The sequence below is a fragment of the Sitophilus oryzae genome, unplaced genomic scaffold (assembly GCF_002938485.1).
Source record: "Sitophilus oryzae breed Bouriz unplaced genomic scaffold, Soryzae_2.0 scaffold_158_pilon_pilon, whole genome shotgun sequence".
Lineage (NCBI taxonomy): Eukaryota > Metazoa > Arthropoda > Insecta > Coleoptera > Curculionidae > Sitophilus > Sitophilus oryzae.
In genome coordinates, this window is record NW_022146269.1 from 628,634 (window position 1) to 643,534 (window position 14,901).

Below are 14,901 nucleotides of genomic sequence, written 5' to 3' on the forward strand. Positions count from 1 at the left end.
ATTGGTCCCTTGGAACTTTCGTTCATAATGTTCCCAGTGTTACTAGGGGGTTTCCCCACAGCTTCACCGGTGGTGTTTTTATGATAGTTTGATCTCATAGTGTTCCCACGAGTCGCTAGGGATAGTCAGTCCACTTCTACAGAGCCCCGCATGTAGAAGTAAGGGGTAAATACAATGGGGTGCCCCCTGATGCCCCAAGGTTGAGACCAGTAATGGCTAGTCATCTATCTAGCCACGCATCCCTTTGACCTGGCCCCGCCATCCAAGAGAATTAGCATAAACAAAATACAAATATCGTTAACTTTTTTTTTAAATTGGCACGTGTAAAACTTTAATCAATCAATTTAATTTTCTCATCCCAAAATTTGAGTTCTATAACCATTTACTTTTAACCACATTACCACATTACTTAAATATGATTATTAAGTTCAACTAATTCATATTACTAAAACATCTAAAATACAAATACATATGTATTTTTAAAATTAATTGTAAGTTCACCTCATCTCTCTTAAAAATTGTTACTTCTCAATATTTTCCATTAAAAAAATAGACCATATACCGTATAAAATTAAATAACTGAAAGATCGGAAAATCACACAAATTTTCGGAAAAATTTTGACCACCTGCACACGTACACAATCGTCAATTAAAAAAAAACACTACTACTTTAGTATTTTAAATATTTTAATAAACGCAAAAATAGCACAGTATTTAGAAGGCAAGTTATAAAAATTTGGAAGAACTAATAATGCACTGACGCAGACAAAAATCAAACGGATACTAAATTTCATTTATCAAAAGCATTCCATAGTCGTGGTTATCGTCGCTTAACGATAACCATTTAGTCGCACGGCGAGGTTGTCACATATGCTTGAGTATACAAATGAACGAATGATTTTATTCGAATGAAACCATTCGATAGTCTAATTCATTCGATAGTTCCCATCGCTAGTGAATAGCTTCCATCGTAGAGCAGTCACAAATAGACACATGCATAGAGTTCGCAGAAGCAAAATACGTGATTCCTAACCAAAAATCCAGCATCACAAACAGAAATTTGGAGTTTTCAATTGATTTCTAATCGTCAGAACAATCCGCGTAGAGTAGTAAGAAATTTTTAGTCTTAGTCGTGCGCATTTTTGTTTACGAATTACCAACACTCTCAAAAAACTAAATTAGAATTGTCATAAACTCATTACGCAGTTCCGTATGTAGTTACTTCCATACATAAACAATTAAATATTACAAACACCACACACATGTTTCATACAGCTTAATAAATCGACAGTTATTAAGATATTATTCTTTATTTTATAAATCTGAATAGAGGAAAGTAACAAACTGTATAAAATGCACTAACGTTAAATATTATCATATACCAAGAAACAATCTTTATAACAATAAGCAGAAAAACAAGGTAACAAAATTTAAAGAAAAATATTGTGAACATTCCAAACTAAAATACGATATACGAGCCCTAACAACTATATGTTGGGACAAGGTCATATTTTGGAATTATTGCCCTGGTTTTTCAAAATGACTTAAAAATATATGTTTAATTTTTTAAATATAAATATAGCCATATATCCTAAACAACTTGACAATATTTTTATGAATTTGTAAATCAATCCATATTTGCAGTAGCGGATTTTGTTCATAAAAGGACAAATTTGCCTGACAACTAAATGTTGGGACAAGTATTTTTAAATAATTAATGTCATAGGCGGCTTTGCTATAAACGTCACAAATGTCGCAAACTGTTTACTTCAGCATTGACAGCTCGTAAGTGACTCGATACTTTGAGTAGTGAGACTTACGGTAAGTAATTTTAATTTTTTTAATTTTCAATTTTGTGAATTTATTCAAAATAATTGTCCGTGGAAAAGCTACAGATCAAAAACTACGCAAAATTATCATTCGTCAATACAGTACGGGAAAAACAATTCGAAAAATTTCTGATGATTTAAGTATTCCAAAAACTACGGTCTTAAAATAATAAAAAATACGGCAAATCTGCCAATGTAGACGTTAGAGGTAAAAGTTCGGGAAGGCCAAATTTGTATCTCAGAGAGACAAAATGTAGTAAAATTTTGCAAGTCTGCGAGAAGAAGTACTCTTCGCGAAGTAACAGTTAAATGGAGTACTGTAACTGGTTTAAATATATCAAAGAGAATGTTGCCGAAAATGTATCCATAAATGCGGTCTGGGGTTTTACAAGGTAAACTTTATTTTGTGTGGACCTGAAGATTATTGATAAAAATTCTTATTTAGGTCGAAGAAAACCGCTACTGACAGAAATTCAAAAGAAAAATCGCTAAAATTGGGCAAAATCTAAATTATCGTGGACACAAAATGATTGGAATAACGTCATATTTAGTGATGAGTCTAAATTTGATGTTTGTGTTGGAGATCATCGAAAACGAATAATACGAAATAAAGCAGAAGCCTTTCATAAAGATTGCTTGAAGAGGGTTGTTAAATTTCCTAAGGGGATTATGGTTTGGGGTTGCATGTCAGCAAGAGGTTTGGGCAAATTAAATTTTATAGATGGCACTGTTAATGCCCAAAAATATCAACATATACTTGAGACCTCACCTAGTGCTCTAGAATTGTTTCCAAACGAAGCCTATATTTTCCAACAAGATGGAGCATCGTGCCATTCAGCAAAATCAACTAAAAATTGGTTCGGTAATAATAATATAAAAGTTCTATCCCATCTTGCAAGTAGTCCGGACCTCAATGTTATAGAAACTGTGTGGCATAAAATGAAGCAATATTGAAGAAACCACCCTCAACGAACAATTTGTGTTTTGCAGACAAAACTGCAGGAAATTTGGGATAATTTTTCTGTTCAAATGTGCTAATCTTTGGTAAATACAATGCCATTAAGAGTTCAGGCAGTTGTTAAGGCGAAAGGTGATGTAACTCCGTATTAAACAAATTTCTTGTTGTGCTGTCCCAATATACAGGGTTGTTCACCACATACGACACGGAGTATTGCAGCTAAACGATGAGATTTTTACAAATTTTAAGTCTTGGGTTCGATGAAGGACTATTAGAGGTACAATTTAAAAATAATTTTTACAAGATACAGAGTGTCCCAAATAAGTAAAAATATCAAAGTTGTATTTTTTTAAATGGAACACCCTGTATATTATTGCATTTTAGTTTCTACGATTAAAATAAAGGTAAATTTGATTAAGGTTTATTATATACTTAAACCTTACCGTTTTTGAAATATTTTCAATTTTGTGAATTTGCAGTAAAAATTTTAAGGCTTCATTCCTCCAAGGGTACCAAAGTTTTTAATACTAAATATTTACTGAAGTTTATTTATTGATCAGTTATTGTGTTGCAATAATAAAAATAATACTACCTTATACAGAGTGTCTAAAAATTTATTTTAAATAATTATTACCTTCAAACCGCAATAACGTGTTTAAGTTAAATGGAACACCCTATATATTTTACGAGAATCAGATGCACAATTTAATTGTCTATCAAATTATATTATACCATTTTTTACCTACCTCTTTAAGTTTCCGTAGAAAATGCATTTTCTTGTAATTTAGATTTTATTTATCAATATACCCATGGAATATTGACATTTTAGATTATTTTTAAAGATGTACCAAATTTTTAAAGAGTACAGATACTAATATTTTGGATATAATTCGTTTATTTCATTAAAAAATAAAAAAAACTGTTTAAATATTTGTTAAAGAGGGCCAATTAATATGATTCCAGTATTCAAACTGCATTAACTGACTGCATTGATTAATAATAATTGTTCCAAATACTAAAAAAACTGAATTTTGTATGGGTATTAGACAGTGTGATAAAAACTAACACCTTAAAAATGATATTTCATTTTTTAATAAATGCTTATTTATAACAACAGAGACTTTAATTTTGATAACTTACTATTATATTGATTTCTGAATCAAATCCACATTTATTTAGAATAATTTATTAACGAATACAATTAAGTATCTAATTAATTAGTATACGGGCGGAAATAATGGTGCTATATTTAATTAATGGTATACTCTTTTATAAAGATTTAAATAGTTTTCTTTTTGCATACTACATTATTGTTTTTAGCAAAACGATAATATTACTAGAATGTCAATATATGATGTCAATATTCCATGGGTGTCAATAATAAAATGTCAATATTCCATGGGTATATTGATGAATAAGGTCTAAATTATAAGAAAATGCATTTTCTAAGAAAACTTGAAGGGATAGGTAAAAATGGTATAATACAATTTGATAGACAATTAAATTGTGCATCTGATTCTCCTAAAATATACAGGGCGTTCCATTTAAATTAAACAAGTTATTGGCGTTTAAAGCTATAAATTATTTAAAATAATTTTTTAGACACTCTGTATAAGGTAGTATTATTTTTATTATTGCAACACAATAACTGATCAATAAATAAACTTCAGTAAATATTTAGTATTAAAAACTTTGATACCCTTGGAGAAATGAAGCCTTAAAATTTTTACTGCAATTTCACAAAATTGAAAATATTTCAAAGACGGTAAGGTTTAAGTGTAATAAACCTTAATCAAATACCTTTATTTTAATCGTAGAAACTAAAATGTAATAATATACAGGGTGTTCCATTTAAAAATACAACTTTGATATTTTTTACTTATTTGGGACACTCTGTATCTTGTAAATTATTTTTAAATTGTACCTCTAATAGTCCTTCATTCGAACCCAAAACATGAAATTTGTAAAAATATAATCGTTTAGCTACAATACTCCGTGTCGCATGTGGTGAACAACCCTGTATAGTTGTCAGCAAATTTGGCTTGATTTTGGCAAAATAAGGTATTATCAAAAGTGATTTGTTTGCAAAGTTATAAAAATATAGTAAAATTGTCTAGATCATATTGTAATGTTTGAATTTCGAATAATAAACAAAATAAAATTAACGTTTTAACAAATTACTATTTTTATTGCAAAAAAAGACCTTGTCTCAACATATAGTTGTTAGGGCTCGTAATTAGTAATTTGAAAAATAATTGGTAATGAATACCATTGCACTACATTTTTGGTGTTCATTATTTTTTTTGGTTTTTTTGTACAGTATGTTCAAGACAATTCGACATAAAAAAATATATTTTCGAATGTTAATATTTTTGATATAAGTTTCAGTATCTCGACAACTGCAGCTGTCAATATTATTATCATATATTTCGTACAGGGTGGCGCCTCTCATATGCCGAGGAAGCTCCAAGGAGAACGACAGTTTATATCGAAATGAAATTTTGGCAGCATATGTAGGTTAACTGAAAGCCTTTTATAAAAATATATAGAATTATACGGGGTGTCCCCAAAAAAAGTTACACACAAAAGTTGTGTTTTTTCTAATGGAACACCCTATATATTAATTGATTTTCGGATTCTAGGAAAAAAATAAAGGTGAGTTTTATTAAAGAAGCATATACTTAAAATCTAAGGACTTCGACATATATCACATTTTGTGAAAATGAAGAGTAAATTTTAAATTTCGATAACCTAAATTGTAGTTGACCTTGTATAGCCTGATATTTAATTACAGTAACCATTGTTTGTTAAACCAAATCGAAATTTGACTCGAAAAGTTCTACAGGGTAAGACAAAATTAATATGTTTTTGTTTCAACTGATACAAAATTATAACTAGTTGTTAAAGTTGGACTAATTAGACAGCTATGTTGAAGTAACGTCAGACATATCACAGCCACCTAGATTTTATGAAATAATAAAGTGCTTTTAAAGGTGACCAATTTTCAATATTAATTTTGTCTCACCCTGTATAACTTTTTGGATCTAGTTTTAATTTGATTTAAAATACAATAGTTAATTTAACTACATTGTAACGTTTTCTTGACACAATGCAAACGGCAGCTTTACGTCTTTGCGAGCAGTCGTAGGTTCGTTTTTTATTTTTTATTAGGTGTTATAATTAATCAATAAAACAATAATTATTGGGCGCCAGGACATTCACTCAGAAATAATAGATCTCTTTATCCCAACTTAAACTTATTTATAATTAAAAAAATATTAGACAAGTACAGTAATTGATGGAATAAGTTAGGTTTTTAAAATTAATTAATAATTAAGAATAACAAGTAATCAAAATTTAAATGTATGACATAAAAAAAAGTATCACTTGTTCTGTTGATTAAAAATCATTGACATATTAATATTAAATTACGCAAAATAAAGTTAAATAAGTACCTCAAACTAACGCAGTTCATGAACCTTGTTGTATGCGCACATAATTCCGTAAATCAATCAAAAGTTAATTAAATATCTAATAATTACATAATTAATTATTATTAGATTTAAATGCGTTAGATATTTAATAACCATATATTGTAATAAGTTTTGATCGGCGTTACTCGCTATAGTTCGGTACGGCAGCCGAGAAGCTGGCCCCTGTTACCGGTCGAGGTGGAGGAGGGTCGTTTGAGCCCTGGCGGCAGGCGCCAGGTAAGTGGTGATCGCACGTGAACAGTGAAGTTCGAGTCGGAGTGCCCTGCCAAGTACCCTGCTGCCAGCGCGTTGCCGCTCTGAAGAAGGTAAATCCAGCCGCCAAAGAGTGATCGAGAGTAGGTCGTTTCTTTTATTGTTAATACGGTTTGTTTTACTGCCTTAACGCGTTATAGAATAAGGGAGATAGAGATAGTTAAATTCGCTCCAGGTGTCTAATGTCCTACTGTAGGAAGTAAAGAAATACGTGCAAGGTAGAGGCATCTTGGTCGAAACGCGCGTACGTAAAATTTAACCCAGACTTGTATCCATCAAGGTGTCAACTGTCTATAAGTAAAAAATACGTGCAAGGTTGAGGCATTTTTGTCCGGATCCGTGGACGCGGTGATTTCTTTTGGTTAAAAGGGGGCAGATGGCGGTTAAGGTAGTACAACAGTATACGGGCGCGAATATCCTTGGAGCTAAGACAGGATCTCGCCCAAATCCGAGACTGTTCTGTAGTTCCCCATATTCTCATCAGGAGCGCCGTGGGATCGCCGACAGCCAAAGTGGTCCTGACCTTCACAATGGACTGTGCTTATCAGACGACTAACCGAGACGCCGTTTCGTTCTACTGCGAACGATCCAGGGCTCGCGTGCGTACCTATCCACAGGACTCCGTTTCGTTCTGCGAACGATCCAGGGCTCGCGTGCGTACCTCACAGGACTCCGTTTCGTTCTACTGCGAACGATCCAGGGCTCGCGTGCGTATCTATCCCACAGGACGCCGTCTCGTTCTACTGCAGACGATTCAGGGCTCGGGTGCGTAATTATCCCACAAGGACGCCGTTTCGTTCTGCGAACGATCAGGGCTCGTGTGCGTACCTATCCCACAGGACTCCGTTTCGTTCTACGATCCAGGGCTCGCGTGACCTATCCCACAGGACTCCGTTTCGTTCTGCGAACGATCAGGGCTCGTTTATCCCGGGACGTCTGTAACGACGTCGCCGACGTTTAGAAGGTCGGTTTATGGAAGAGTGTGTCGCTCCGGTACGTACATGTCTGTGTTTGCTAGGACGCGTTAAGTTAGACGCCGGTTAGAAACTCGCGTCGTTTATTTACTAGAGCGTCATGTCAAAAACGCGCTTTGAATTCGCGTGATTAAATGGACAGTGAGTTGCATATCGAGATTATACGGTCAAAACTCGGTGCTCGATTGTTGTTGTAAATTTTATTTACGAGTCTTTAATTATAAATTTTCTTCCCACTTTCATTACAATTTAAAGTCGTGAAACTTCCTGGGGTATTTAGCATATAGTTAATTAATTAAATAAAGCCTTAATGTTATGTTATAGTTGACTGTGTGTTTTATTTCTTTTCATTTCAACACTCCCTGGTATCTCCACTGTATAAAAGCTACCCGTATTGGCGAAACGTGGTCCTCTTCCACTATAAATAACAGAGGTGGCGCCCGAGAGATTTAAATTTCCTACTGTACGCCAGTAAGGCTATTTATTTTTCACTGAACCAAAGAAAAATAAATTGAGACTCTTACACTGTTGATTAAAAATCATTGACATATTAATATTAAATTACGCAAAATAAAGTTAAATAAGTACCTCAAACTAACGCAGTTCATGAACCTTGTTGTATGCGCACATAATTCCGTAAATCAATCAAAAGTTAATTAAATAAATATGCCAAGTGACACCATCACAAAATACTTGACAAGATATTAATATATATATAAAAATTGTATATTTAAAATTAAGAAAAATATATTTTAATAACGAAATTCAAAAATATCTAATAATTACATAATTAATTACGTAATTCGTCAACAGTAAGTAAATAGATTTGAAATGAGTTAATAAAAAAATATGAAATCTGGCCTGATTATCCGGTGCAATTCCAGGCTTTGGCTTGTCCTTCTGGATAGTGTGTGGACGTTAGGTGTGGGAGCTCATCCCCAATCTACCACAGCCTCGAACAGCCCCTTACAATATCACCAGCCATGTGGAAATCAAACATGGATCATAGATATAGGCTCTCGCACCTCAAACCACCAATCACGACATATAACTCGCCATGTAACTGGACGGTAAAACCCTGGAAACGACATAACTTATGCACAAAATGCATTTTAGAAATTTTAGTACTTACCTCACGATGCTGAGGGTTTACTCAAAAATTAAACTCATGACAGGACAACCAAAACCACGTTTAGAAAATCTGTAAAGAGATAAGGTTGAACCAAAAGAGTAAAAATGTGATGAAGATCAAACTTACCACCAAAATACCCATGAAAACTTAAAATTGATTCCTTCCCCAAATACCAGGAACCATTAGGACTACATTCCAAAGGTTAATAGAATTAAAAAGTATAAACTTTTTCGGATGACTTCAGATAAGTATGTCCATGTTTAAGCCACGAAATCTGAATCAAAAATGGTGATTTCCGATAGTCAAAAAGATGCTCTAGTTCTGCGCCAACAAGGGCAAGTACGATCAACAGAGTGTCCGAAATTAGTCAGAACTAATTCGGTAGGGTGTATGTTGGGTTGCCAATAGTATCGTATCATAAAACGTTACAACATATTAGGCTATATCGGGTAAATTCCAATTTAGGTAGTTTTTATTGTAATTTAAAAATTGTTCTTTATTTCTGAAATACTTCTCTTATAAAACTTACCTTTATTTTTATCCCAGAATCCGAATCAATTAAATATAGGGTATTCAATTAATTATAAAATCAATTAATATATAGGGTATTCCATTACAAAAAACACAACTTTGATATGTAACTTTTTTTGGGGACACCCTGTAAAACTTCATATTTTTAAAAAGTGCCCTGAATTAACCAACATATGCTCACAAAATTTCATTTCAATACAATCTGTCGTTCTCCTTGGTGCCTCCGCGGCGTATGAGAGGCGCCACCCTGTATATCTGGCACATCCTGTATGTTATAATTTTTTTGGTTAACGCATAATTTCGATAGTACGATGCTAAATTATGACTTACTTTGGCGAATGCAATTTTTAAAATGCAATGCGGTCTCAAATTTTCTCTTAAACCGTTTGTGACAGTTCGAGCATTCGTACGGCTTGACATCGCTATGAATGACAAAGTGGTTTAGCAGACCTCGCCTCATCCTAAATCTTTTCGGACATTTATCACAAGCGTACATTTTTTCACTGGAATGAACTTCTTCGTGCCGAGTCACTAAAGCTTTTACAATGAAAGTTTTTGGACAAAAACTACACTTGTACGGCTTCAAACCGCTGTGACGTTTCATATGAAGCTGAAGGGACTGTTTGTAGGCAACTTCCTTTCCGCAAATGTCACATACGAATTTTTCCGCTACTTTAGGCTTTTCGTTTGTATGTTTATCAGAAACGTGTTTTTCTAGTGTCCGTTTCGAACCGAACACAATATTGCACAAGACACAATAGTTTGAAATTATGTCGTCATCTATGAAAGGTCTGTGTTTCTTAAGTTGATGTTTTCGAAGACAGGTTTTTACGGTAAATTTTCTTTCGCAAACTACACAAGCATATGGGTCCATATGATCGTGACAAGATCGAACATGTTCGTTCAGTTGACGTTTAGAACAATAGGTGGCATCGCACGAGTGACACTTGAATGATTTCATTTTGTAATGGGTACCGAATATGTGGCTTTTCAAGTATGACACAAAGACAGTTTTGTAATTGCAGTGGATACAGTGAAAAGTGTCGTCTTGGTAATGAGTAGTCATATGTATACCTAAAATTAAGGCGTTAGGAAAGGACAGGTTGCATTCCTGACATGTTTCTTGGTGAGATTCAATGTGATCATCTGCTATTTCACGCGTATTGCATTGAACTTTGCAATAATTACAGGTGAAAGAACCAGGAGGAAAAGATTCTCTATACCCTGTTTCTTTTTCTTCTACCTTATGTACCCGCTTATGTAGGTACAGTTGTTTTCTCAAAGGATATCTCTTAAAACATACTGCACATTCAAAAGAATTTGTGTATACATCAAGTTTCTCTTTCTTTTCTTTGAGATTACTGCCATTTTCAATTTCTTCACTCACTTTGATTTTATAATGTACACCAAATAAATGGGTCCGCAAGTATTTTACGCCGTTCGTTTTATAATTACAATATGGACAATAAAATTTGCTTCCTTTAGTATGTTCGGCCATGTGTGCTGCTAAAACCAAATCGTTAGGAACGCGCTTATTACATATCTTGCAATTTTGTAGATTTGTTATGACATGCTTTGAAAATTCTTCAAGCGATTGAGACTCTTTTTTATATTTTACAAAGGTTTTAGGACAATTATTGTCAACCGTATAGTTAGTATTGACTGGTTCGACTTCGTGAATTCGGTTATGCAAAATGAGTAAAGTTTTTGTCGTGTATTGTTTTTGGCATACTGTACAAGAACATCCCAATTTTGCATCCGTATCAAGGCATTCCTCTTTTACCTCAACTTCTTCTTTGGGTTCTATTCTAATTTCGGATTCTACGTTTTGAAAATAAGTCGGGTAATCACTAAAAAATATTACACATTATTAATTTTAAACTTTATTTTTATTTAATTATTTATATAAACTATTTATTTGGAATATGAATTGATTGTATGTCTGTTTTTAATATAAAAATAAATACTAATACTAATATATTCATTAATTATTCAAAAATTTGAAAATATATAAACACAAACTAAGGCTGCCAAACAACTATATTTAAAAATATAAAATAAATTCAAAATTTGGAGATTATATTTGAATTTTATTAATTCGTTTGATTAAATAATCCATTGATATTATGCTCATATGATTTATTTTTCCTTCCATTTTTTATAACTTTCCTTTTCACACACCTGTTACTATAGGATTTGAGTGACTTTGTTGAATATTAAGGTATGATGCCATCTACTAAAGGTCTGTGTTTCTTAACTTGATGTTTTTGAAGACTGGTTTTTACGGTGAACTTTCTTTCGCAAACTACACAAGCATATGGGTCCATATGATCGTGATAAAATCGAACATGTTCGTTCAATTGACGTTTAGAACAATACGTAGCATAGCACGAGTGACACTTGAATGATTTCTTTTTGTAATGGCTACCGAATATGTGGCTTTTCAAGTATGGCGCAAAGACAGTTTTGTAATTGCAGTGGATACAATGAAAAGTGTCGTCTTGGTAATGGTCAGCCATGTGTATGCCTAAAATTAAGGCGTTAGGAAAGGACAGGTTGCATTTCTGACATGTTTCTTGGTGAGATTTAATGTGATCATCTGCTATTTCACGCGTATTGCATTGAACGTTGCAATAATTACAGGTGAAAGAACCAGGAGGAATAGATTCTGTATACCCCGCTTCTTTTTCTTCTACCTTATGTACCCGATTATGTAGATACAGTTGTTTTCTCAAAGGATATCTCTTATGACATACTGTACATTCAAAACAATTCGTGTATAAATCAAGTTTCGCTTTCTTTTCTATCAGATTACTACCATTTTCAATTTCTTCGCTCACTTTAACTTTATAATGTACACCAAATAAGTGGGTGCGCAAATATTTTATGCCGTTAGTTTTATAATTACAATACGGACAATAAAATCTATTTAGACCTTTATTATGTTCGGCCATATGTGCTGCTAAAACCAAATCGTTAGAAAAGCACTCATTACATATCTTGCAATTTTGTTGATTTGATATAACATGATTTGAAATTTCTTCAAGCGATTGAGGTTCTTCTTTACAGTTTATAAAGACCTTAGAACAGTTATCAACATTATAGTTAGTGTTAACTGCATTAACTTCGTGAATTTGGTTATGCATAATGAGTAGAGATTTTGTCCTGTATTGTTTTTGGCATACTGTACAAGAAAATCCCAATTTTGCATCCGTATCAAAGGATTCCTCTTTTACCTCAGTTTCTTCTTTGGGTTCTATTTTAATTTCGGATTCTACGTTTTGAAAATAAATGGGGTAATCACTAAAAATATTACATATTATTAATTTTAAACTTTAATATAAATGAATTATTTGAATATGAATTGATTGTATGTCTGTTTGTAATATTAAAATAAATACTAATAGTAATATGTTCATTAATTATTCAAAAATTTGAAAATATATAAACACAAACTAAGGCTGCCAAACAACTATATTTAAAAATATAAAATAAATTCAAAATTTGGAGATTATATTTAAATTGTATTAATTATTTTGATTAAGTAATGCATTGATATTATGCTGATATGATTTTATTTTTCTTTCCATTTTTTATAACTTTCCTTTTTCATACACCTTTTACTATAGGATATGAGTGACTTTGTTGAATATTAAGGTATGACGCCATCTACTAAAGGTCTATGTTTCTTAATTTGATGTTTTCGAAAACTGGTTTTCACGGTAAACTTTTTTTCGCAAACTACACAAGCATATGGGTCCATATGATCGTGATGAAATCGAATATGTTCGTTCAGTTGACGTTTCGAACAATACGTAGCATAGCACGAGTGACAATTGAATGATTTCTTTTTGTAATGACTACGGAATATGTGTCTTTTCAAGTACAGCGCAAAGAGAGTTTTATAATTGCAGTGGATACAATGAAAAGTGTCGTCTTGGTAATGGTCAGCCATGTGTATGCCTAAAATTAAGGCGTTAGGAAAGGACAGGTTGCATTTCTGACATGATTCTTGGTGAGATTTAATGTGATCATCTGCTATTTCACGCGTATTGCATTGAACGTTGCAATAATTACAGGTGAAAGAACCAGGAGGAATAGATTCTGTATACCCCGCTTCTTTTTCCTCTACCTTATGTACCCGATTATGTAGATACAGTTGTTTTCTCAAAGGATATCTCTTATGACATACTGTACATTCAAAACAATTCGTGTATAAATCAAGTTTCGCTTTCTTTTCTATCAGATTACTACCACTTTCAATTTCTTCGCTCACTTTAACTTTATAATGTACACCAAATAAGTGGGTGCGCAAATATTTTATGCCGTTAGTTTTATAATTACAATACGGACAATAAAATCTGTTTAGACCTTTATTATGTTCGGCCATATGTGCTGCTAAAACCAAATCGTTAGGAAAGCACTCATTACATATCTTGCAATATTGTTGATTTGATATAACATGATCTGAAATTTCTGCAAGCGACTGAGGTTCTTCTTTACAGTTTATAAAGTCGTTAGAATAGTTAGTGTTAACTGCTTTAACTTCGTGAATTTGGTTATGCATAATGAGTTGAGATTTTGTCCTGTATTGTTCATGGCATACTGTACAAGAAAATCCCAATTTTGCATCCGTATCAAAGAATTCCTCTTTTACCTCTATTTCTTCTATGGGTTCTATTTTAATTTCGGATTCTACGTTTTGAAAATAGATAGGGTAATGCCTAAAAAATATTACACATTATTAATTTTGAACGTTAACATAAACTGATTATTTTGAATTGATTGTATATCTGTTTTTAATATTAAAATTAATACTACTAATATATTCATTAATCGTTGAAATATATTTTATAGCAAAAATTTGAAAATATATGAACGTAAACTAAGGTTGCCAAAAAACTAGAATCGAAAATTTAAAATAAATTCAAAATTTCGAGATTATATTTGAATTTGATTAATTCGTTTGATTAAGTAATCCATTGATATGCTGATTTGATTTATTTTTCCGTCCATTTTTTTTATAACTTTCCTCAATTATTAGTTTTCATACAACTTTTACTATAAGATTTGAAATAAGCAAAGATTTTTTATAGGTAATGTTCAAGATTTTTTAGGTAATGTTCAAAAATATTAATTAAAATATTAAATTTAATTATTAGCAGGTTATAGACCGAATTTTGTCCACTTTTTTAAAACTTTTCTCAAAAAACCTTCAAGACGCATTATAGAAATAAGATACTCGTTTAGTGTCCCAATGCAACCTAAGTATATTATATTTTTTTAGCGTCTCATTTTTCCAAGGCTAATCTAAAAGAAACCTACTTTGTTTACGCGGAATCCGAACCGCGGTCCTCAGTCATATAATGGCCTTCCGACTACCGAGCTTGTGCTTAAATCGAACCTTACTCACGAGATATCCGATCTCATTTGGCCCTTAATTGGCGTGAATCAGAAGTGCGTCTTAAAATCTTCTTCTAAGTGTAAAACAAATTATTGACTGCACACAATGAATTACGAATAAAGCAGTGCTTCAATATTTTGTTCAACTTGTAAAAATATCAGTTATAATTAGTAAGTATTTGACTAAACTTACTTTTTTAATATTAACTTTTTTGAAAATATTAATTTATTTATTAATTTTGTTTAACGCAGAAGTGTTTACAAAAAATAACTATTTTATTTTGTAGATATTTCTTGCAGTGCAGTGGCGAAAAACCCATAAAGGATT

At 32.3% G+C, this 14,901-nt stretch overlaps 3 protein-coding genes across 3 annotated transcripts; all 3 read right to left on the bottom strand.

Moving 5' to 3' along the window:
* Positions 1-9,388: 9,388 nt before the first annotated feature.
* On the bottom strand, positions 9,389-11,013 carry LOC115879882 (zinc finger protein 84-like). Its single transcript, XM_030896907.1, has one exon. The coding sequence runs from the start codon at positions 10,666-10,668 to the stop codon at positions 9,490-9,492; it is 1,179 nt and encodes a 392-aa protein (XP_030752767.1). The 5' UTR covers positions 10,669-11,013; the 3' UTR covers positions 9,389-9,489.
* A 373-nt stretch (positions 11,014-11,386) lies between these two features.
* On the bottom strand, positions 11,387-12,316 carry LOC115879868 (gastrula zinc finger protein xFG20-1-like). Its single transcript, XM_030896889.1, has one exon. The coding sequence runs from the start codon at positions 12,314-12,316 to the stop codon at positions 11,387-11,389; it is 930 nt and encodes a 309-aa protein (XP_030752749.1).
* Positions 12,317-12,646: 330 nt separating this feature from the next.
* Positions 12,647-13,959, bottom strand: LOC115879886 (zinc finger Y-chromosomal protein-like). Its single transcript, XM_030896911.1, has one exon. The coding sequence runs from the start codon at positions 13,735-13,737 to the stop codon at positions 12,823-12,825; it is 915 nt and encodes a 304-aa protein (XP_030752771.1). The 5' UTR covers positions 13,738-13,959; the 3' UTR covers positions 12,647-12,822.
* Between the last annotated feature and the right edge of the window lie 942 nt (positions 13,960-14,901).